Here is a 26,422-nt window from a genome sequence, read left to right on the forward strand (position 1 = left end):
GACACAAGAGGGCACATCGCACGACATCTCTGAAGATGCATGGAAGGTTAGTGAATCTTCCTGACAATGTTCTGCCAAGTATATAAGAAGCCACAACGTCTCTGGGAAGCCAGTTGACACTTCAGTGCAATACACACGAATACAGAATATTGGCGCGATATTTAAATAGGACAAAAATATGAGTAAGTAAATACGGTGAAAATTAATATTTCTAGTAGTCGTAAGTGGTCGTGTTTATGTGTGTACATCTACTGTTTTATTTTACACCTAAAGATCGGTAAAAATGCTACAACATTAAAAAAATTGTATATAGTTTATTGTTCATATATTCTGTAGAAGTCTTATATATAATCTACACTATTCCTTTGTGATTACTAATGTAATATAAGGAAAAAAATTACTTCAGAAGTGACCTTTAATTTTCCAACATTTATTATAACTCTATTATTCGTAGACCTATTGAACTAATTATTAATATGGTCAATAATTATAAAATTTTATCACGTATATATTTTATATATTCGGATGTTCCAGGAACGATTGACTGAAACATGCCAAGTAGTAAATGTAATAAATATTCAATCATTCATGAAACATTAGTGGAATGTCCCAGGATTAGGGTTCTCTAACCTCTATATGACTTTCTACACTCAAGATTTAACAAATCTATTTTCGTATTTTTTTATTTAAAGTTTTATTTGTGTTTTTCTTTTTCTTTTAATTATAAATTATTCATGAATATTAGACTGGACTGGATGCACGTAAAAAAGTGCAATTTGACGTCGTCAAGCTGCCCACAATTTTGTAAGTGCTTAATAATTTTTATGTAGCAGCTTTTATTTTTTTTAATATTTTATTTTTGCAACATAATTAACTGAAAGTCATCATTCATTTTATATCTATGGAAACATGAACGAAGAGAGTCCAACAATTGATTTTTTATAGTTTTAGCAAAAACTATATTTTTCTAGTTCTTTCTAGTGATATACAAAACAGAAACACAAATAATAGAAAAAGTTATTTTAATTCGTACGAAATATTAATGTTAAATACTACAAAAAACATGCAGAATCGCAAAAGGCACACGATACGTTAATGCTTAATTCTAAAAAAAAATCAGTTCACAAATAATATACCTTAATATATAAAAGTAGATTAGTAGAAATATCACTTATATAATAATAATAATAAGTCAAAAACATCGAGAGTTATAATAAAATAAAATAGAAGCTAAATACTTAATGTAAGCAAATGAGAAATAATTATATAAAACGATTTACTAGTACGATCGGGATTTATGTAGAAAAAAATGCCGAAAGATCACAGAGTTTTCTTTTAACAGGCTACAAAAGTTTACATTAGAGCTAAGGTATCACTGGACCAATTTTCATCTCATATATACTGGTCAGGAAAAATACACGTTTGTTAAAAGAAAGAATTAACACTACAAAAAAAAATTAATATCCTATAACGTCTTCTTTAAATTATCAATTATATATTTTTGTAGCGGTGTTCTTTATTCGACTAGTAGAAAAATATTTAATTATTATTGGTTTCGAAGAGCTCATCGATGGCAGAAGAGTTCATTCTCGGACAAGGTCTTTGCAGTTTGTCACCTCCTGTTAATGGCTGAGTGTAATGGTAATTTATGAGATCACCTAAAAAGAAATAAAATGCATTAAAGGAATGAAGGTTATGAAGGACAAAATGGGTGAATAATAAATTTAAATGAAGAAAATCTAAATTTTTTTTAACCATTGATACGCATTTTCGGTATACTGAGCCAAATTACTTATGAAGACAGATTTTTAACTTAGGATGTTATACTTATAATATTACCTTTATTATCAGTATGAATTGATTTTACATCGTCAACAAGTTTAGTTTATATAAAAAAAGGATAATTTCCTTTTTTTATATACACTAACATTTTCACCATTTCATTAGATATGAAATTGATTCAATTTATTGATGTATATACGTATAAGTATATGTAAGATATTGTTTAGGAAGTTTATGAGATAAAATGTCACGAAGCAAATTTTGCTTATCTATAAAAGAATCAGCATCAAACAAATAAAAGAAAAAATCCACCAAAAAATCTCTTTCATAGTTTCAATTAATATACCATTTCACTCGTATAAATAAAAAAATAATTAAAATCCCATAATTAATATTATCATTATAAAAGAACTTTTCCTCTCTGATGGAATTCACCACATTGTGCATGGTTTTCGTAACACCGGAAGTCGCAAATAGACAAGAAATAAAAGTAAAAAAAAGGAAGTTGCCCATCCAAACTGTATTTGCATTAAGCTTTCGCCTTCGCGAGCATCAAACGAAACCATTGCCTTATTAACTTTTATGATCGTTTAATTACTCATATTTAGCTAATTGGGGTATATAAAGCGGGCATCGCCTTTATTCTAGTTAATAAGCGTAAAATGGGTAACACGTAATGTGTGAGAGGGTTTAATACTAGTTAAGTCTGCTTTTAGGAATTCTCGGTTTAAGAAATTAATAAAAAACGTTTTTACTGTATGTACGCATTCTTAAAAATAGTCTACAATTTAAATTTACCCGTCTGTCAATTTATTATCATTATTTATGCATACTCCTTTATATCTGTCTGCCTTATAAACAAATAATTTACAACATATCAATTCAACTTTTCATTCATCACATCACAGTTTGAAAGTGTTTGGCATATAGAGGTATTAAACTTCTTAATGAATTTTACCAACTTACGAGTATAGTCAATACTCTTTTTACATCTGTTGAAAACACTTTCTACCCTAGTGCTGGAAGAATTTTAACTAGGTGTAAATAAAAAAATACTTTCCACAAAATTCTTTAACTAATGACAGACATAGATACCGGAGTGGGCCATCTAGCGTTAGGAGTTTTCAACTAGCTTTACTTCAACGATGGCCACTAAAATGTCAGAATGTTTATATCAAAAATATAGTCATATACATACATTTACGAAATGGGACTATACTTTCTAACAAAAGTAGGAATTATTAAAAACTTTCTTCCAAAGTAGAGAGTCTTCAACCCAAACCGTAAGAAATTTGAAAAAAAAATGACAGAAGTGATTGGCCCTCAAGTCAATTTGTTGATTGACGATTTATGAACCGAATTCGTACATCTGGTTCACCAGTAGTTAAAACAATACGTTTGCTTTCGTCCAATGCGCACAACTGAAAACGTTGCTGCTGTTACTTAAACTGTGCATGAACGTCCATCCACCTCAACTCGTCAACGTTCTCAGAAATAGAATATTTCTCGCTTTTTTCTGAGGCGAATTTTGTAAAACCTCGGTATAAAGGCCTACAAAATCCAAGTGATGTAAGAACTGAAGAGCCTTCGTAACTGTCAATGAATTTTTGTTTCCAAAAATTAAAAACGATGGCATAAACAAGATTTAGTATCAACAGGATGGGGTAACTTACCACAGAGCCAACGTAATAGTTGAACTTTTGGACTCTTTAAAATGCCGGAATTCTGAAGTCGTTTGGTCGCCTCGGAGCTGCGCTTTGAGCCCATTGGACTATTTTTGGTGAGTAGCCATTAGAGAATATTAAGCCAACCATCCAGAGACAATTGAAGACTTGAAACGCAAAATCGGTATTGCTATTGATGAGATCGAAGCCGAAACAATTAAAAAAGTAGTGGAAAATTGGGTTGCGTAGCAGTCACATGAACGATATTTAGTTATTTATTTATTCACGAGACTTGCCCATTAAATTTTCAATATTAAAGCAAATTACAAATTTTGAGCAAACATCAGAAAAAATAAGTACCTACATTAAAAATAATACAATGCATTCAAAACATAAGCTATAAAATACATAAACAATCTTTATCAAATGCTTAATAGTATAATCACAATACATTATATTTACAAACTGAACATCAACTTAATCAATATTTTTTAAGCACTCTTAATCAATCAAACTCACAAATGATTTTTAAAGCATCCTAAAGAGGTGAATATTTATAAGAAGAGAATTTGCTAATTTAGAGGATCATGAAATGAATTAGTTTAAGCCCAGGAAGAGAAAAGCGCTCATGAAGATTTCTTTAGTCACAATGAAAACCCTCTAGATACATAGTATTAAACCTACAAGCCATAAAATGTAAACAAAAATTTTGTATTTGTTCAATTCTGTTAATATGACAAGGATAAGCGGAATTCCATGCAGAGGAATAGTACTCAATAATAGGTCTAATTAAAGAACAATATATTTGTCTCACAGATAAAGGATCATTAAAATCAACAGTACAACGTTTCACAAATCCGAACACCCTTTAAGCTTTGGATATCATTTTATCAATGTAATCTACAAAAGACAGTGAGCGATTAATTATAACTTCAAAGTCCACTGTAGAGGGCACTCCACCTAATGAGAAATTGTTGATTTAATACTTGAAAATCAAAGTGTTTTTCTTCTTTGAGAAACAGAGAATATGGCACTTAGATGTATTCAATGTCATGCTATTACATTTACACCAGAGCTCCAGCCTTTTCAAATCAGCCTGCAGTCGGTGGCAATCATGAAGGGATGACACAAGCATAAAGCACCTGAGGTCATCAGCAAAACAAAGAAAGAAATCTTGAGTGAGGAAAACATTGAAAAATTTCGTTAATAAAGACATTAGACAATAGGGAATCCCAATGGGACCCCTGAGGAATACTTGAGGAAATAGTGATTTTTTTAAATTTGAAATTGTGTTTCCTTACTATTTGAGTGAGATCTTCAAGGTAACTCTGAATCCACATTAACATATTACCGCCAATACCAGCAGCTTCCAATTTCTAAATTAAAAATAGTATGATTGACCCTGTCGAAGGCCTTAGAGCAGTCGGTATATATGGCGTGGACCCCACCGGAATAATCCAAAACCTCCAACAGATAATTAACATATATTAGCAAATTAAGAGCAGTAGATTTTCCTCTAAGGAACCCATATTGTTTCTCCATGTTAGCGCAAGATTATAGGTTCGATCTTTATCGAATCATGGTAATCTACCGTATCTTTATACGGTGAAATTTTTTTTACATAACTAAGGTAACTAGAATGGTACTAAGGTTACATACTGACCTATAGTTAGTAATGTCTTCCCTATTTCCAGATATGTATGTAGTTAGATATCTGACCTTCCAAGACTTAGGAAATATTCCAGTTGAGAATGATTTATTGAAAACAATATGTACAGGTCAAGCTATTATAAAACTGTATTACTGCAACAAAGCTGGAGGTACTCCATCGGAACCAATGCACGTATATATTTTTAACTTTATGATCTCTTCGTATGTAGAAAAAATCGGAATTTTCACATCAGCAAAAGAAACTGAGCCAAAAGATAAATATTCAGGTCTATTCAAGTTAGTGTCATTACTATAAACAGACCTAAAATATCCTGCAAAAAGATCGGGCTGCTCAGGATCCAATTTACAGTGATTGTTGTCATAGAACATAAAAATAGAAAGTTTTTAGCTCTCCGTTTGGAATTTAGAATTCAGAACGAGCAGCATATTCTGTGTAGCAATATTTCGATAAGGTCTAAAATACTCATTTTGAAGCCTACAAAAATATATGTAAACTAAGTGCCTACTAGTACCCTTAAAAATTATGTGAGCCTGTTTTTTTGCTACAGTAAGGTCTTTCTTATCAGCAGTTAGGGATTTATTCACTTAGGAAATTTTCGTTTAGGAACTTTTTTCTTAGGAACACTGATATCAATGATAAGATATATTATATTATTAACATTTTCAGACATATGATAAGGAGAATGAGGTAATAATAAATTATCCCAATCTACCAGACCATAATAAAAATTAAAAGGAGGAACATTGATCGCCTTAAAATCATAATAACACTGAATGGTCCATTAGAGTTTACATGGCAAGGTGAATCATTTATCCAAACAAGTAGAGGGGGATGATAATCATCTATCAGTACCAGTAGATCATTAGCAAGATTGACCATCAAGTCAGCATCAGTGTTAAGGTCCAAAGTCCCTTCTAGTCTATTAGAAATTTGATTAGTTTGGAATAGATTGTGAAATGCACACGTCACCAACAACTTGTGTAGCTCCATGTTCATAAGGCAAGGTCAGGAAAGCAACTGAAATCAAATGACAAAAGCTCTCATACAATTCCTTTTGTGAAACCGGTGGGCAGTACACTCACCCTATAATTAACAATTTACAGTTTCGCCCCACTTTAATAAGAACATGTTCAACATCTGTGGAGTGCGATAACACTGTTATAGTTTTTAAAATAGCAATTTGTACTCCATCACCTCTATCAGCATTGCTTGTAGCAAAAAACTTGCTGGCTATAATATTTTCTCGACATCCAAAAGTGGAAAATATAAGGTATTCAAACAACCATTCTCCAGGGAAGAAAATATACTTTTGACCGAGATCAGAAAAAACTTGATAAAATGGAGTCTTTTTAAAAAATATAAAAGGTACACATGTATAAATGTATAAATTATTTACAGACAAACCATATTTACCTAAGCTATTGTGTTCCAAAGGATTAGCTCCACTAAATCCATACTTAGGTAGAGCGTTCACTAAGTAATGCTTGCACTTTTCTTGCGCCCTATAGGAGATCGTGTAGCCCCAAATTTTCTCTGACAGTCTTACTAAGAAGGTTCCATATGGCTGGTCTAGGAGTAGCTTTTCCGCTTGAGATCTTGTTATAAGACCTAGAAGCAAACAGTATATAAAAATTACAAAAATCAGATGCTCAGTATATAAATTAATACACACACATTCAAAAGTTTTGCATCATTTTGCTTTTATACGAAGAAATTCTTTAACGTTTTATGGGCTTATTTATGAATGTTTATTCGTCGCTTATTTGTTGTCCGACAAAAATCTTAACAATTTTTTATTTTTAAGTTGTATTTCTGATTCGATTATTAAGGTCAAGACATTTACATTTTACGAGTTCACGTAAAAAGATGCCTTGACAAGTCATAGGTGATGACTGTGCAAGATTGGTAGCTTTACTACTTGAAGAAGGTCACTCTCTAAGGATCATAACTAGTAGAGTTGGGGTTTGGCAAAGTGATGTGTCACCCTTATTACCCTTTGCAGGAGAAAGTGCTATGTTCTCTGCTGGTATCATGTCTAATGGTTACACAGAAATAACTTATATTTAAAATATAATGACTGGTGGCAGATACGTGAAGGAGATTCTAGACTCTTAGGTCACTATAGCGAAGAGCTGTTAATGACTTCGAGGCTTTCGTTTTTGGGGATGATAACGTCCGACCTCACCGTATCAGGGCTGTAAATGAGTATGTGGGATTGAAAGGCATCCATCGTTTGGAGTGGCCCGCACTATCACCAGACATGAATTCCAGGTGAGGTGAAAATACATGGTATTAAAAAGTTTTCCAGTACCTTAATTAAGAAAGATTATGGATTTCTAAGTTTCATTTGTGTTGGAAATGAACGCTATATTTTCAAAAAATCCTTAAAAGTTATGAATTTTTTACAAGCATTGAAATTGTTTTCTTATTTAAAACTAATCAATGAATAAGTTTCTAATATCTTTTCCTATAAAAACCACTTTCGGAAATTAAGGGTGATTCAAAACTTGAATCTAAGCGTATAATTATTACCCCATTAATAAAAGACATTCTTGGTATATCCCATGAATTATATACTCTAAACATGTTTCAGTTTTAAATTTCGTGTTTGAAAGAAAAAAAAAGAAGACCAAAAAAAAACTAAATGCTTTTTCTTTGAAAATTAGTTCTGATAGGGAGGCCATTGCTGCCTCTAAATCCCTTGCAACAGAATTATTAGAGGTTGATTTTGTCATCGATAATAATTCAGGGGCGAATAAAGCTGCAAATATGGACCCGTTGACTCCACCAATAGTGCGACTATCAAGAGACTCAGATGCGACTGATGGTCGCTATTTATTGGCCAGACTGAGAGACCCTTCCATCCTAAAACCTCTTAGGCTATTCCTTGCCTATCTGCATGATCAACCCTCCAGTGTGTGTTTTGAAGGACATACCAATACCAGCATCCGATTGGCACTTGCATCAGAGGGACTTCCTGGTGACGTGGACTCTTTGCGGAGGCTCTACTTTCGGTACCATGATGCCTATGGTATTGGTCCAACTGAAGTTAAAGCAGATCTGTCAGCCTTCAGGTCCTTCTTCTCATCAGAAAAGCTGCTACGCCTTCAAAAAATCAGAGAGAGTCATAGCAATTATTATTCTGTGATTTTTCTAAAGCCTTTTGTGTTAATCATGACATCTTATTAAAAAAGTTGCAATATTACGGGTTCAGAGGAACGCCTTTTGAATGGTTTAAGTCGTATCTCAATAACAAAAGTCAAGATGTGAGAATTGATTTGACTATGTCTTCTTGCAAGCCAATACAAAGTGGAGTGCCTCAAGGTTCCGTACTTGGCCCTATTTTGTTTCTTATCTTCATCAATGACATTGCTAATCTAAATATTAACAGTAAAGTCTGTCTATTTGCTGATGATACTAGTTTTACCTGGAGTAATCCGGATATTTCTACACTTCATAGAACCGTATCAAGTGATTTAACTACTATCAAATAAATCATGGTGCGACTCTAATCTCCTTTGTCTCAACATTTCCAAAACTAAAATGTTGTCCTATAAAAATACCTTGCAATCTTTTGTACTTGGTAACGCAACAATTGACAAAGTTGATTCTGTAATGTTTTTAGGGCTAACTGCTGATAACTCGTTAAAATGGGACACACATATTTACTCTTTATTAAGAAAATTAAGTTCCGCTTGTTTTGCGTTAAAATCAATTTCTAAGGAGCTTAGCCTGTCTACTTCTAAAACAGTTTATTTTGCCCTTTTTGAATCGCACCTTCGATACGCCCTTCCATTCTGGGGTACATGAAGTGCAACTCAATTTGACGCTATTTTTAGACTACAAAAGAGAGCTTTACGTTATACACTGAGACTTAAATACAGAAGTCATTGTCAGCATTTCTTCAAAAAATTTCAAATATTAACTCTTCCATCTTTATTCATATTTGAGTCCGTTTGTCTAATACGCAAACACGGTTCAGCATCTGATAGGACTTCCCATAGTTATCCACTTAGAAACACGGAACATGATGCCTACCCCACATTCAGAGTTGGTCAAAAGTTCCATATTATATAATGCAAAAAAATGCACAATCATCTGCCATTGGAAATTAAATCCATCACATCTTTTTTTTGCATTTCGTAAAGCATTAAAAGCATTCTTACTGGAGAGAGCTTTTTACACAGTTAACGATTTTTATTGATTTGAAATTTTGCACTAGCTGATTATATATATATCTTTTTTAAACATTTTTAACATTTTTTTTTAACATAGAGAGATTTTTTTTTGACATTGTATACATTAAATTGTATATTTTATAATAATATTTTTGACTACTTACAATTTTTAAATTGTATTAATCTGTATATATTGTAGATATTCTATTCTATTTATTTATTTATTTTTTTTTAAATTTTGTTTTATTTTTCTTTTCTTTAATTGTGTTTTGTTTGTATTTTTGCGTCTTTTTTGTTTTACAGCTTTGTCTACAAATTGTAACTATTTCTTGACAATAAAGCATTGATTGATTGCTTTATTTCTGATTTGGTGAATTATGAAATCATATATTAAAAAAATAAAAGAAATATTAATTTTTTTAATTGCCAGGACTAAGCATCTAAGCAAAATATAAGTTTCTAATTAAAGTTTAATTATTAAATTGTATAAAAAAAAATATAAATTTTTGTCCTGATATCAACATTATCCAATTTAAGTCCTGAGATTACCTTCGAGGCGATAAAAACTTTAATTTCCATCTAAGCAGAAATCAATTAAATCTGAATCACATCTTAATACTACTAATCTATTTTTTTCAATAGCATCATTAATTTTAACGTGGTATTTAAATTACGTATAAACCGCTTTGCCACCATGATTATCTTATTTATTCCGGTATAAATTATTTAACTTTTTTATTTAATACGAAATGAGGTTGGAACTTTGCACTTGACTACGCTTTGGAGGTCGACACGTTAAAGACGTTTCGGTTAATTTAAATTTGGTGGTCGCGAGCGTTTTTTTGGTAACCAAATTTAAAAATCATGCAGTTAAATATTTATTTATTTTTTAAATTATATAATTTATAAAAAAACAGGAAATGGGTAAATAAATAAAAATACCCAAGCTAGTATAAAGGAAATATCCAGTTAGGATATTTGGAATATCATTTAAAGTCTTAGGTCATATTGTATGTCTTGGATACCTTGATTTTGAGTTCCCAGAAAATCTCTTACATCTTATATTCAGATGATAGTAAAATATATTTTTAAAAGTTATATATTTTTTTCTTAAAACTATAAAATCAATAAAAGGAAAATTAAAGTAACACAATGTAATTTTTTTTAAAATTAAAGTTAAAATTAAAGGTTAGCTAAATTTCTTACTATTTTACAATTGTTCTTTTATTCAATATCTAAAGGACCTTTTTTTTTAACTAAACTTCTTAATCTAAACTATTTATTTATTTTAATTCCAATCAAAAAATGCTGCAAAATTTAATTCTATTAATAAGTTATAATTGAATAAATAAGTCGTTAAAATTTTAAAGAAGTTTTTCAACTTAAGAAAGCTTTAATTTTAAAATGGTTTTTTTTTTGTTTTCCAAAAATTTGTCTAATTTAAATTTAAACAATTAGAAAATTCAATAGGAAGAAAAATCAAATCTTCAAAAAAGACATTTCTAGAATCTTCTATCTAAAAATATCAGCAACTGCCATGCAGGTGCGGTGCTACTCAGTTTTATCAAAGTTTACAAAATATTCTATAGTATATTCTGTAATATTATGTTTTGACTAGTTGGTTTGTTTTGACTATGGTTCTGTGAGGAAACAATAAACATTAGTGCCTAGGTCTCCCTAGACCATTTTGACTGAATATCAAATCTAACCTAGAAGAGTCGAACTTTAAGATGTAAAAAAATATTTTGTATACAGGCGTATATTTTATTTTTGATTTTTTCTTTTATTCACTCAATTTTTTATATCATTAAAGATATTTATCACAGTTACTCGAAGTCGAATTTAAAGAAATATTATTTGAAATTAGGATTAAAGATAAATTCTTATTAAACTTATACATAAAGTATTTTGTTATAAATTTTATTCTAATTTAAATAGTAATTTTTTTTATTATCTTAATTTTTTGAAGATTTGGATTTTTAAGCATTTTTTTAAAAATATTTATAAAGTAACTAAAAGCTCCAAACTATAAAAATTAAATAATATAATATGATACTTTTTAATCAATCTAAATATTTTAATTGTAAGTAAAAATATATTTAGACGAAAAAAAATTAAATAAATATTCAACTTTTACAACTGACATGAAAATATGTTAAAAAATTTATATTTTTTATTCACTTATAGATTCCTTTAATTAGTCTCTATTTTTCCTTTTCTTCACATAAATTTAAAGTCCAAATTTGAAAAAATACAATTCATATTTAAGATTAAAATAAAGCAGAATTAGTTTTATTAGTTTAGTATTTGAATTTACATTTTTTGAAATAAGGGTGGTCAAATTCTGATAATAAATTAAAATTATTATTTCAAAAGATTTTTGTGTGTTCTCATTTCTTGTTTTTGTTGCCCTAATTTTGGATTTTAAAGAAATATGTTGCAGATCTTTATATGTAAATAAATCTATTTTAAGAAAAACTCTCAATTTCTAACATCTATTCTATTTTCCGATAAAATTACGATGTTTCCGCAATTAAATTTGATCCCGTCAAACAACATGTACATTCGCTTATCAGTATTATTGTCAAATAAAATTCGTTTCTCAGATAACATTTTTAAAACCTAATAATAAACGAATTTCATAGAACACTTGTTGCAATATTTACTTCAACAAAACATAGGTAGGTATGCCCAATAAACCCAGGTTAAGATAAAAGCCACATAAAAATAAATTAATAATGCGTACTAACGTCTTAGATTGAAAACAAAAACGACACTCTGCATTGTTCAGAGAAGCGTAAATAAAATAATGCACTCAATTTCCTATTCTTGATAAAACTAACAAGCGTTAAACTTACCATGAAACCATGGTTCAACATTACTAAAGTTATCCAGACCGGTTAACCGTAGTTTCTCTGTCTGCTTGTACCAGTCTATAACGGCCTGCCTATTGGGTGGTACTCCAGAGTTAACTGTACTATAATTAGTATCTATTTCCCTATCTGAGGTCAATCTATGTTCTGCACGTGCCCTTCTTGCTATTTCTCTGATTTGCTGTTCGGCTTCTTTGGCTTTGCGTTCTAAAGTAAATAAAAAATATTAATCAGAATGTTGAGTTATGGTTCTCAGTATGGTTCTCTTTAAATGAATAATTTTGCACCATAAAGTGACCAAAACTGAATACGATATTAGTATAATTCAGTAAAAAAGTATATATTTATTTTTCTGGCAGAATAATAAATTATTCCACACTAAAAGTACATAAACATGTCTCACCTGCACTGATGTCATAAATAGTCAAAAGGACTTCTTACCTTGTTCCTGCCAGTATTGCTCCTTTTTCTTCTCTTCTTCCTCCGCCTCCTTAGCAACTTGTTCCTGTTTTTTTCTAATACACTTAAATATCTCCGTGGTCCTCTGCTCAGTCATTTTCTTCTCCCATAAAGCGACCCTCTGAGACACCTGAGAATTTAATGAAATCTCTTGTAAAACCTCCCTGGTATCCACAAAATTAAATTTATTATTTTTGGTTTGATACGAGTTCAATTGGTAGTTTGGTTTCTTGGGTATGGGTGGCTTTTGATAATTTTGATGGTTTGTTTTCATTTTTTCACGTATTTCTTCTACTGAACAATAAATATCCATGTCGTCTTGGTAAGGGTCTACGTAATCATCTAGTTTTGGTGGGGCAAGTTCTTCGATCTTTGGGGTTAGGTCCATGTATTCAGAGAGGTGTGCTTCCATCTGTTTCCTGAGTTGTTCCGCTTCTTTCTCTGCCATTTGGCGGGCTTTTTCGCGAGCTTCTTCTTTAAGGATATCTTCTATGCTTTTGTCGTTTTTGTGTTCGCCCATTACCCAGACCCATGGTTCACCATCATCACCTTGAATGGAAAATATTAGTTATTAAAAGGAGGTTTAAGATAAACGAGCGATAATTTTACCTTTTAGAAAGCTAACACTTTTCTTTTTAGTCGATTGAATCTTTGGAGTATCGTCTCCCAATTTATCGTTCCAGGACTTCCATCTCCTCACTTGCTCCTCCCTCATCTTACAAAATAACGTCTGCTTTTGCTGCTCGTCTAATTCGGCCAGGATCTCCGGATCCACGTACATATCTCGAAGAATTTGCTGTAGCATCTTGGAAGTTTATTCCTGAAATTAATGAAAAGCCCTCTTGAAAAACTTTATCAATATCTGTGATGAATAAGATAACATATAATTAAAAAAAATTACCTGCCTTCTTAAGTACCATACCAAATCTTTTTTCTAAATTTAGCGTTTTTCTTATCAAAGTACGCATTACTATTATCAACAATTAATGGATTAAGGTATAGCACTTTTATGAGTGCAATCAATATGGCGTGACTCACCAAAAAGAGTTCCCCGAATAAAAATATTGAGACGTTCTTATCGATTTAGGATTGTGTGTCAAACCACTAAACTTCTTCCGCAGTTATTATAAATCTGTACTAAACTAGTTTAAAAAAATATATGAGGTCTCGTTACTTTACATATTTGCTTCATTTAAAGTAATTAAATAGAAGTGAGATAGCAGAAGTAAATAATGAGAATCAATTGTATGCCATCTGTGTAGTATACGCGTAGATGAAGATCACCACTTTAGAACATCTGTGGTGAGATTTATCTAGGCAATATGATGAGTAGTTCGGTGTCAGTATGTTTCATTGTTTTTATTAAGACGTTAGCAAAAGTTGTATAATTGTAAAAAAAATATGAAATTCCTATGATTCAACGTAATTTTACAGATAATAATTTATCACACAGTATCCAGGTCAATTATTATTTGATGACTAATGCTAGTCGTTTTTTCCTCATTCATAAAAACTATTCATGTTTTCAAAGAAAATGAAACATAAAACGTAATTTTACTACAAAGAAACTTATTTTTGTATCACTTTATGTTAAAATACGATGAAAAATACCGTACAGCATCATATAGTATCATCAGAAATTATCGTAGTTATGATAATTACGTTAATGATAATTTGTGGTTTGACATAAGCAACCTATTAAGTGATTCATTCTTAAATGTTTCTATGATTTTTTTAAATAAATTCTTTTTTTTTAGATGAATATCATGTGAATGTCAATATTCTTTTTGTCTGTAGTTCTCATATTTTTTTTGCACTTATTTTTATTAATTATGAGTTTCAATTCATTATATCATATAATAACTATGTAAATGCATGCATACAGTGAAAAAATTAATTTAAAGAAAATTTGTATTATGAAGTTTTTTTTTAATAGAAATAATCTGCCTAAATGAATCCTACCAAAATTCCACATTTAGTTTTCTTAAAACAAGTGTATTTTCATTACTTTTAACAACATTTGGCAACATCGCTAAGTCGGTAAACGCAGAGTCAACTTGGTTCTTGACTCTCTTCTTGTTTTCCTGACCGTTATTGGAAGTTGCTTGCAGTAAACACTGTTGCCATTTGTTGATCAGAACGTCAAAACCCAAAATTAATTATACTAAGAATGTGAACTTCATAATTAGTAACGTTAGTTTCATTATGCAGGGTGTTTTCCAAGTTAAGTAATTTATTTTAACACCTTGTAGAATTCGTCAGAAGAAGCTAATATACCAAAGATCATCTACATCAAAGTTGAAAAAAATTGCAAGCGGTTAAATCTAGGGAGCGAGAAGGCCAAGAAATGGCCCCATTGCGTCCTATCAATTCTTTCGGAAACTCTTTATTTAGATGTTCGAGAACTTCCGGAGATTTTAATACTGCACAAACATCTTCGACCAAATCATTTCTAAAAAGTCTTCCTCAATTTGTAATATTTTAAGTTGAGCAGCTCTTTCAGTCATGAAGTCTAATATCACCCATTTTTCCGTACAAAATAATCAGACAAATGAAATACGCACTATTAAAAGACTGATGCAGCTGACCAAACCAAAGATTCATACTGAAAACCATATAATAACACACATTTTACTAGACAGTGTGAATTATTTCTATCATCCTCTTTCTGCCTAAACCCTCTTTCCATCACTTTTGAAACCCTCTGTTTCATCACTTTTTCCTTCTATTAATAGTTGCATTAATTAGTACTTTTCATTGCCTAATAAATAAGCCAGGTATGATGTTTTCCTGCGTTCAGCAATCTGTGTTCTCTTCCTATCCTCTTCAAATTTTTCTCGTTAGTTTTTCTTGCTGTTCATGGGATTTTCAAGGTTATTTGATAGATCTATATTCTATTCATTGTGTTAACCTAAACCTTCCATACCATACAGCAGTACCAACCATACGTTTTGTGAATTCTGAGATTGAGGTCAAAGTCGAGAAGAGTTTGTAGCGACGTTCTAACATCTCTTGGATGAGCTCCTCGCTTTTTCTATCCGACATTTGGTTTCTACGTCTGAAAACCAGTCTTCAGATAACTAAGTCCCTTAGTTAAACTAGCCTTTGGAGGTATTTGTGGGTTACATTCATGGAAGGACTGTGTAATCTGCATACCGTATATCGTTGATCCATGAGCGATTTACCATATATTTACTTAATGATCACTATTTTACTCTAACGATTTTCTGTGCCTTTGTAACTTCGTTGTCAAATCGAGGTACACCTGATTCATTTCAGTATAAGTTCTCAACAGAACGTAGAAAAAATACATCATTTTATTTTTTCTTTGAGAGGCAATACTGGCTTTGCAAGTAGATGTGGTATATACAGACTTTTCGAAAGCATTCGACAAAGTAAATCACATGCAAGTCTTGTGGTGAATGTTGGTTACAAAGCTATGGAACAGAACTATTGTTTTGTTCGCTGCTCTTTCCCTATTGATTAAGGATTGCTTTTGTCTAAGGAGTGTGAGTGAGATTCCACTGCATCAAAGAGACTAATGGAGGTATAAGATCTTGAAGTAGCTTTTAGCAAGAAGCTTTTATTTTTGTCTTACATTAAAAATCTATTTGGAATTCTTAAGAAAATCTTAAGATATTGTTCAAAGTTTTCATTCTGTGTCTTTAAGATATCATTGTTCAATGGTGCTTTTTGGATTGCAGCATGTCAGCCTATATGGATACCCTTTCACAAGTTTCTAAGCTGCCTTGCGTATATCTTTTTTATTATGTAACTTTTATATAGGTGATTTTTGACATATCAACCTCTTTTGACGAGTCCTACAAGTAGTTAAAATAAACGACTCAACTTTGAAAACAATAATATATTAATCATTTCCTTTATCTAAATCTTAAGGTTTGATAGAAAATGTTTTTTATTATTTTATGCTTTATAGTAGAACTATGCACTGAGCATTATAATATATAGTATTAAACTGGTAAAATATCATATTTAGATCGATGGTTTAATAACAGCTGGAGATAATCTACTGTGTGTCTTATATAAACTCATCATGGCATATGAAGCAAATTTAGATTCAACATTTAAGTAATATAACAATTCTTCAAATGCTGAGTTTTAGGTAATACACCATATAACATTAAGCTATATGCAAGTTCTCGTAAGCTCACACCAGTTTCTTCTACGCCTACAATATGCATCACTTGTCAAATCTAAGAGTGATTGTGATGAGTGCCGTGGCATTGATTTCATAGTAAATAAAAAAACATTGATATAGTTTCTAACAAGGATTTACGCTTAAGGTTTACTGAATTACTTATTTAAATTTTCCTTTGTTTTATTAAGATGAGATGAAAATATCTAAATTGGTTTAATTTAGCCAATTCGATATGCAGTCATTGGACTGACTGCATATCGAATTTTAAGGATTTTTTAGAAGAACATAGCCAGCTACACTTGGTACACTCTTTTTTAGTAAGGATTTGTTATTTTTTATGATGTGAACAATATAATCTACCATTTAGAAACATTTCAACTCTGCCTAGTTCAGGACTATACAAAATTGATTTTATTTTGATAAATGATATGATTTTTTTGTTGAGAAATAAATAAGAATCGCTGTGTCACTATAGAGTTCCAGAAACTTTGCAGTTGTAACAGTATCGTCAGCATACTCTTAGTATGATGTATTTGCGAACTCCTATATATTTTTGAGTATTAAGTTAATTTAATCCTTAAAACCTGTCAGTATAGACAGATTAAATCGGAACACACTAACAAAAGGAAAAGGCTTTGGACAACTACTTTTAGTACAAATATACTGATACAATCTAATATATTATTTTTAAGACAAATATATTATAGACTTTAGAGCAACTTATTATCAGAATACTTTTGTGACTACCTTATGCAAAGTTAGTAATTATTAAAATAGTTTAAAGTAAAGGCAAATAAGTCAATTCGAAAACAAATTTAAATGTTTTGAGATAAGAGAAGAAATAGTTTGAATTTTTAAAGATGTTACTCTACTTTTTGTTTTCCAAATTATTTTAGTTGAAGTTATAATTTTGTTACTGATTAAAATGGAAAACGATTTACAAACTTCCTCAATCTTCTACCTTAAGTGTCATATTCTTCTGAATCTGATTAAGTGTCGTGGCATTAATCATCGACTCATATATTCATTCGATCTATGACGCCTAAAGTCTTGTGCTCTTTGCTTCTGTCTTTATTTTTAGTTTATTTAAATAGAGACTGTGCAAAACTGATCCAAATTTGACGAATGATACGAGAGTTTATTCGATTTTCGTGCAGATGTAATTAAATGTTCTTTTAGTTTAAAAGCCCTGAAGGATAAATAGGAATATATAAATATCAAAGCGGCTGCAATGTCTGAAACAGGACAATTTTAGAAAAGAACATCACCGAAATGCCGAGGAATTTAATTAATAGCCAGAGATATTTGAGAGGCCGAAGCATAATCCAGGGTCAGTGTGATGATGTAGTGTTTGGCCTTACTTGGACTAAAAGTCTCATGAAATTCCAAAGGCTGAATGTAACGATATTTCAGATAAATCTCCAGAACAACAAACATACTAGGCTCAATGACAATGATATGTCATAGAAGATGCTAAAAAGCGTCTAAAGAGCGTCGATGAATTTCAAATATCTGGTTAGTCCTTCTTAGAAAACGTGTTTACGGTGGCGTTAACGGAGGATATCTCCCCGTTGATACAAATAATATCAACAGGTTCATTAAATTTTCTCGGATTTGATATAATTTTTTACTTCGAAAGATAGGTTAAGCACTCTACATCATTAATGCAATTATAACAGTATCGTTAGCATACTTTTGGCACGATGTCGTTGCGAACTTTTGGTAATTATTAAATTAATTTAAAGTAGTCAAACCTGTGTAAAACTAGAAATTAAATTATATGATTTTTTGTATCATTTTTTAGAATATAATAAAAGCTTGAAAACGACTTTTCTTTGTTATTTTGATTTCTTTTATAGTAAATATTTAAAATTGTTAAACTGAGTATGAGTGTGATTGGGTGAATTTATCGGTACATATGGTAACGATAAATAAAACACAAGCTTAGGGAAATCAGGTGGTTGACTATGCACAACAGAAGGATTTTTCACGCAACTTCATTTCATCATTTTTTTATCAAATTTCAAAAATTATGAATAGCTGCCAAACTAATACCGAAAACATTTTTAGCTTATATTCTTTAAAAAAATACATTTTTAAGAAATTACTGCAAGAACAATAAAGCATAATTTAGTGGTTGTTTCGTTTTTTTTACTTTCTTTTCTCTATTTCGATGATGATAACAAAAAGAATTAATGCAATAGACTATATATTATGATATACATACATATAACACACTGTATCTTTTGCTTTGTGATGTGTTTTGTTTGTGGGGTCGAATTTGTTTCTTTTTTCTTGTGTAGGCCTATATGCTGTCAGATATTCTCTTTTTTTGTTGCTGGTTGATATACTCTTTATAATTTATAGCGGTTATATTATTCCTATTTTAAAATCTAGTATAGTATAGATAATTAGGTTAGATGGGAGAACAGGCATTTAGATATCTGAATCTTTGTGCGCTGAATCTCGCCTTTAAACTATTAACTTTGTAATTGTATTTTTTTTCCTAAATAAAAAAAGACCTTTATTATTATTAATATTATTATTATTATTATTATTATTATTATTATTATTATTATTATATTACTTACACAAGGATAAAATTTAAATCTTCTGGCTGAATTATAACAGTTTACAATTTGTTTATCACTTCACCTACACATGTGACATGTGACCTATACAACGCGTCACAAACATTTAAAACTTGGTCCATTTAAAAATATGGCGCATTAATCCTAAGCATCTCGTAAACAATAAACGTTTATTACACCAATCAAATGACTGGCGTATATGGCGCAAAAAAACAAACGTACCCACACAGCAAATTCTCGTGATCTACTCAGACGAATTGCGAATTTTATTAATCTAAATTCGCATTAGTAATTTATTAATTTTTATAATTTTTCATTAACAATGAAGTGAACCAAGGTTGCCATAAAATGTGCTCGGTTATTGATTGGTTTATTGATTTTTATCAATAAACATGAGTAGAATGTAAATTACTGGGGAATTAAAAATCAATTCATGCTATGGCTTTTGATTCAGATGTAGAGATAGTATGTATGTAAATTGCTTTTAAGAAAACAAAAATAATATTACGAAATGTATAATAAGCTTTATTTGTATATAAAATTAAAAAAATGCAAAAATTATTTTCTGTGGAAAGTATTTTATGCGTTCTTTCAGTTAAATTATAATAACCCTTTAGGGGTAGTAGTAATATTCCATAGCTACCAAAATATTAAGGTATATGTATATAACAAACAATATTTATTACAAATATCACGCCTACGTTAATAAAAACACACCAACTTTCAATATTTTTAAAACCATTACCATTATTTATAGGAACTTTGGAGCTTTGCCCTCTACAGGTATTTTTGTTTGCAATTGTTATGCTTTGTTTTGTTAACCTTTGTATATTGCTTAATTGAACTTTAACTGTTTATTCATAAAAATATTATGTATATGATTTATAGCGGTGAATGACTAATTGAATAGGAATTTTAATGAATAATAATTTTTGGAAAACTGAGTTAGTAAACTGCATTTTTTGCTCATATTGTAGTTTTGCATGTAAAGCATTGACTAACCTCTTTACTGCACGTCTAAAATAGCCATAACTCGTTATCGTAAATTTTCTTATTTAAATAATTAATAACAAAAACAAAATTTTCAAATCAGAGTTCAATTACTTTTTACGTTATTAGCCGCTTAAATTTAAACATTTTAGCGTTTTAATCATCAACAAAATATACTTTAAACTAATTAAACACTTTGAATTGTATAGTAAAATTAGTGATTTAATTTTACTATACAGCTAATAATTTAATTTTTAAATCGACTTTATGAACTTTATATACTTTCATCTAACAAGATTTCTCATTTGGTGGTCTATTCTGAAGAGAAACTAATAATTTTGCCAAATTCAATTACGAAAACTAATGTAATTAAGTTTACCAGTACCAATATTATTGCAAAAAGGGTACAGAAGTCAGTTTACTTTCTCCTATTGCTGCGCTTAAGATCAATCCATATAATTATGCTATGTAATTATTAGATTATTAGGAAAAAATTAAAAGTTTTATAACTAGTTTTTGTTATTATATTGTTCTATAATAATTTGCACAAACATTTACGACGTCCTGTCAGCTTTTACCAACATAATTAACAAAACCATCATCAGATAACGAAAGAAATCGAAATCAACCTTGGTACAATAATATTAACAAACTAAATCAAATACTTACTTTTATTTAATATGATACGCAACCATCCTTGAGTGATGGTTAGTGAATCCGCAAAGATTACAGTTCCCCACGATTTACCTCTTCACTTAATAATATTTCTAAGCGAATTCCGATATTGTAACTTTATACAATAGATTAATTTCAAATTGTGCTAATTGCCAATTCATTAATAATTAATCAGAAAGGCGAATTGCAATAGGAAACGACTTACATATTAGTACAGGAGTGCTATATTGAAAAACAGTAATTTTTTACAATATTTTCTTACAGGTTTAATGGGTTGGACAGAAAGTTGTCATTTAATTTTTTACGCTTCTGTTAATGTATATCTACTATTCCAGTATAGGTCTATGTGGTATACTGATATTATTGCGACAATGATCATTCTTCACTTTATTGACATACTTATTAATAAATGTCAAAGTGAAATATATAAAACAACAGGCTAAATTTAAACTTCCTATAATGTAAAGGAAATGAGAAATTATTCGGCTTTTAAATCGTGTTTGTATAGGTACCCATAAGGCAATAGCCACACCTTATAACATGCACATTTGGTAGGTGTAAATGATATTTTATAGCTTTTTATTACATTTCCTTGATTGTTTCCAAGCAAAATAATTAATACTTGATTTGAGTTGATTCAAAATGATGATTTTACAACGATTTTTAGATCACTAGTTAAGTTCTATCTTGTGAAGTTCTGAAGATATACTATAAAACAGGATGAAAGTATTCTGTACTAGAAGGCTTTTCATTAAAAATTATCTGAATTTTTGTCTCTTAAGATAATTTTTTTTGCGCCCATATGACAATAAAAATCAAAATTATTGCATCAGAATATTTAAAGATAATTTAATTTTTTTTAAATTATTTAGGCAGTATTAGAAAAATTAAATGCGATAAATAAAAAAATACACCAATTTTCTCCATTTTCCTATAACCCATTTTAGACCCTATAAGTAGGAACCTGAAAGATACAAGAACTGGAAAGAAAGTATACAGTAAATTGAAGGAGGTAAGTTATCTCAAGAAGTAAATTTTTGATGTTGTTAAACTAAAAATAAGAGAAAAATAGAATTTTGAACTGATTTAAGCATCAGTAGTAGAGAAATAAAATGCGTTAGAGATGAATAAATAATAAAAAAAAATATTTTTACATTTCAACCAAAATAATTCATTTCAGATATGAAGTAAAATAATTTTTTTTCTATTATGTATAGAAACCTACTACATAAGAAAAATAAAATTGTAAAATGATTTAGGCGGCAATAGGAAAATTAGATGTGGTAGAGACCAAATACGTTGGCTAAGTGGTGTTTCTTGTCTTCTTAGGTCACCAATTCATAGTATTTTTAGGTTTTCTTAAGTAAGAAACTATAGTTATCTATAGAAACTGAAGGTAAGAAACTATTGCCTTCTCCAGTAGAGTAATGGCGATTATCTTCCATCTCTTACCCTTAAATAGGCTTGGAGTAGTTATAGTAGAAGTATGCTTAGTATACAAACCTTATCCAAACTTAATATTAGATTTTTCTTCAGTAGTATTTTCCTGTAATAAAATTCTTGGCAAAAATGTTTAGTGTTCTTATGTAGAAAATTAAACTTAGAAGAAGTCTCCTCAGTAATTTCTTCTCCTCTTTAATTGGGTTAAAAATCGGCGTGCATATTTGTCCAGTATACAGACCTAATGTGAGTCTATCGGTTATGTAGTTCTGTGAAAGTTTCCTTAGATAAGAAACTGAAGTTAGAAAAAATACATTAAATGATCTTGCATTAGGTGAGATTGTTTCACTTTTTCTCAATTGTCTTTAAAGTATTTTTGGTGGAATTTTGTTTGGTATAAATTTTTACAAATTTATTTTGTACAAATTTATTGTTAAATGGAACTAGTTCTTCAGCAGTAGTTTATCATATTAATTTTTATAATTATTTTCTATTTTTCATTCTCTTAACTGTCGTTTTCTTCTTACTTTTTCTTTACTCTTCCTAATATTTATCTTTTAAACTGCTGATTCTAAATATTTTTTAAAATAGCCTTTTCCCGAAATCCATGATGTTTATGTGGCAGTTGCGATAATATAGTTAAGCCGAAGACTGATTTTGAAGATACTATGATCTTAAGGATAAAAACAACTATTCATGTAAATATCGTAAAATTCCTTTAAAAGATATGGTACTAAACAATTCTAACTTTTGCTAAAATGTGTCAAAATACTTGGAAATCTAGTAAAAATTCTTAAAAAAAGCAAATAGCCTGTAAGACATGTTTCTGGTATAAGTTTTTCTGGCATATTTCTGTTATAGTAACAATGACACCACGTCAAGTTTAACCGAGATATTGTATCTTAATATGGAAGTAATTGCACAGTACAAAATTAGAGGTGGTAATATTTTTACTAAGTAATTCGTCATTTCTAGCAAAAAATGTAGGTCTGGTTGGTGGGCAGGAATTTGCTCCAGTTCTAAGGTAAGTAAGTAAGTTGTACAAGTTAAGACATTTTAAATTTACCATTGTCAACAGCCGCAACCGTAATAAGCTTTTGTACTTAACTGTAAAAACTAAGAAAAACTAACTTATATTGCCCATAATTATAATTTACTAAATGAAGAAGATCATTCGAGAATGTTAGAAGCTACTGTAGAAAAAACAGAAAAAGAATATATCGGTTTCGAAGTTATAGACTTGACTCAATTAACGAAAAAGAAAGAAGAAATAGATGACAACTTTTATAATTAATATTTTTGTTTCTGTGTTTATTTGTTGCTTCGCTCCTTAGATTATCGCGCACGATATTGCTATTATTTTAATTTCTTCATCTTTTATCAGGGTCTTTCAAATTTTAATGTAATTTTTACCACTCCAGTATACAGACGAAATGTAACCGAGTTTAACGGTTATTACAGCTGGTTCTTAAGTAGTTCTTTTCTTTGAGAGTTCTTTTAGGCAAGAAACTATAGTTAGTTTCATCTGATCTTTTTCCTTCTCTACTTTTTCTTAAATTGTCTTTGAAGTAGTTATAGTGGTTTCACATTCAAATTAAATATTAAGTGTAAGTAGTTCTTCAGTAGTATTTTTATATGTAAAAATGTTCTTAGATATGAAATTATAGTTAGAAAAGCCTTCTCCAGTGGAGCTGGAGATTATCTTGGGTTTATAGAAGTTATGGTGGAAGTATATTTGATACATTTAATCCAAGCTTAATGTTAGATGTAGATGGCTCTACAGTTGTATTTTTCGTTAAAAAAATATTATTAGGTAATTTTTTATAGTAGAAGAAGCTTCGCCATCAAAAGTATTTTCCTCGTAAGTAATTGGGTTTGAAGTAGTTATCGTGGAAGTATGTTTAAAATACAAACTTAAGGAAAGTTTAATATTAGATGAAGTTGTTTCTTCAGTGGCAGAAGAGGTTATTTCAGTGAAGCCATCGTTATTGCCTTCCTTCTCCTCCACTTCTTCTCGAATTCAACTGTCCAATTTATAATTTAATTAGCAGTGAATTTCCTTCACTAAAACGAGTTTTTTTTTTTGAAAAAATGAATCACTTGAAAAAAGAAAATAGCATTATATGCCCATAAAAATAATTATTTTTGTAATTCTCTCACAAAACAAGTACTTTTATGGAGCTCGCTTCAATGGTAATCTTCAGACGGACTGCATAAAAGGTCAAGATTTAATGTCGGCATGCATCAAGTTTATCGTCTACAAATCGTTTCCAAGAATACCCAAGACGTGCAACAGAACTAACTAATTTATCGTTGCCGGAAACAATAGATGCGATGTGGACAATAACTTTTGACGTATCATTTTACATTAAACTTGTGAGAATTCTCGTTTGCGCAACACGAAAACCAACGCCCCGTAATAAGTATAAAGTGCACTAAAATCGTTTAAAGTGGTTAAGCAATCACTTGCGATGCCATTTGCATTTTAACATGTTTACTATTCTTATCGCATCCGGATGCATAAATATTACACACTAGTTGGTTAAAGAAAGTACACTCGTTAGGAATTTCTTTGATGTAGGTGATATTCCAGTCAGCTTTTATACAGGGTGGTCTTCTAGAAAACGCTTTGAAAATTCTGGAACTTAAAGTTAACTGAAAATAGATGTCAACTGTTATTTTTTAAGTACAGAATTTTTGAGCAATTTGGAAGCCTATAAAATTAAGAAGTTTTAATCCGAAGAGAAATTATCTTATGGTGTTCTGATTGAAACAAATAAGCTGACCTCCACTTCCGCCTAACATGTGGTCCCCAGCTGCCGGATTTTTCAATAGGCAAATTTTTGTTAATATTTTTAAAAAAATCCTCGTAAAAGTTGCGATTTGAGTTAAATTTTTTCAATATTTTTTCCTATTCAAAACAAAGAAGATACTTTTAATGTATATTGTAAATGGATTAAATTTGTCATCAAAAAAACTCCTCAATTAATAATATTTAAATGAATATTAAAATAATCGAATTAAGTTTTTGGAAAAAGTATTCCTTGATTTCGAAAAAATTGAATTTGAAGATAGAGATATACCGTAATAAAAAAAAAATAAAATAAAATATTAATAAAAAAACTAAAGAATTAAAATAAGTTAAAGTAATAAAATTGAAAATAAAAATATATGATTTGTAAGTAAGGACTTTAATAAAAATCATTTAACTGCATTTTTTAAAAGATTTTCCTTGATATCTTGCACTAGAAAAAAATATATCTAAAGAAAAATCTTATTCATAAAAAAAACATTTTTTTAAAAGAAACTTCTTTTTTCCATTTCTGGAAAATTAATTATGGAAAAACAATTGGCCATTTTAGAAATAAACAAAAAATTTTTTTTAAATTAACTATTAAAATTATCTCATAATTTAAAACTTAAAATTATATGAATGGCTTAAGTAAAAATAGAATATTTATAACAGAAATTCATTTACACAAAAAATTGGGTGGATATAGTTTTCCTCGGTTATTGGAAAATTAGATATTTGAAAGCTAAATTAAATCATACCAATAAATGGGAAAAAATTGAATTTACTAATAAAATTAGACTCATAAATTGAAACAAAAGTAATCATAAAAACTTTTTAAATATTTAAAAATTTTAATAAAAAATCGTTTTTAAAAAACCTCATTTTTAAAAATCTCTTTTTAAAATGAGGTTATCCTTCATTCCTTAATAATACGAAGAATATCTATTTTGGAACTAAGCTTTAATAGCTCAGCCTATTAAATTAAAAAATTTTTTTTCAGTCTTCTTTTTTAGCTTTCTTGTTTCATTCTATTAACTATTTTCTTCATACTTTTTCTTTACTCTTTCTGTTTCTCTTCTTTACGTTTTCCTCAGATTACGGTCGGTATATTTTCTAGATCTCTTTTCTAGATTGCCCCTCTATTA

General features: G+C 29.8%; 1 protein-coding gene across 3 annotated transcripts in view; it reads right to left on the reverse strand.

Moving 5' to 3' along the window:
- Window positions 1–1,005: 1,005 nt before the first annotated feature.
- The window catches only part of LOC126737161 (SH2 domain-containing protein 4A-like), a 61,985-nt gene continuing 36,568 nt past the window's right edge, over window positions 1,006–26,422 (reverse strand). For 2 of the 3 annotated variants that reach the window (XM_050441922.1, XM_050441921.1), the window contains 5 exons: window positions 13,238–13,448; window positions 12,611–13,177; window positions 12,155–12,376; window positions 6,532–6,726; window positions 1,006–1,658 (listed from right to left, as the gene is read on the reverse strand). In XM_050441922.1, coding sequence (XP_050297879.1) covers window positions 1,540–1,658; window positions 6,532–6,726; window positions 12,155–12,376; window positions 12,611–13,177; window positions 13,238–13,433 — 1,299 coding nt within the window. In that variant the 5' untranslated portion in view covers window positions 13,434–13,448 and the 3' untranslated portion in view covers window positions 1,006–1,539. Of the gene's footprint in view, window positions 1,659–6,531; window positions 6,727–12,154; window positions 12,377–12,610; window positions 13,178–13,237; window positions 13,449–19,378; window positions 19,571–26,422 lie in introns of those variants that run through there. The other variant, XM_050441923.1, reaches the window with a different exon arrangement.

The sequence above is a fragment of the Anthonomus grandis genome, chromosome 6, assembly GCF_022605725.1.
Source record: "Anthonomus grandis grandis chromosome 6, icAntGran1.3, whole genome shotgun sequence".
NCBI lineage: Eukaryota > Metazoa > Arthropoda > Insecta > Coleoptera > Curculionidae > Anthonomus > Anthonomus grandis.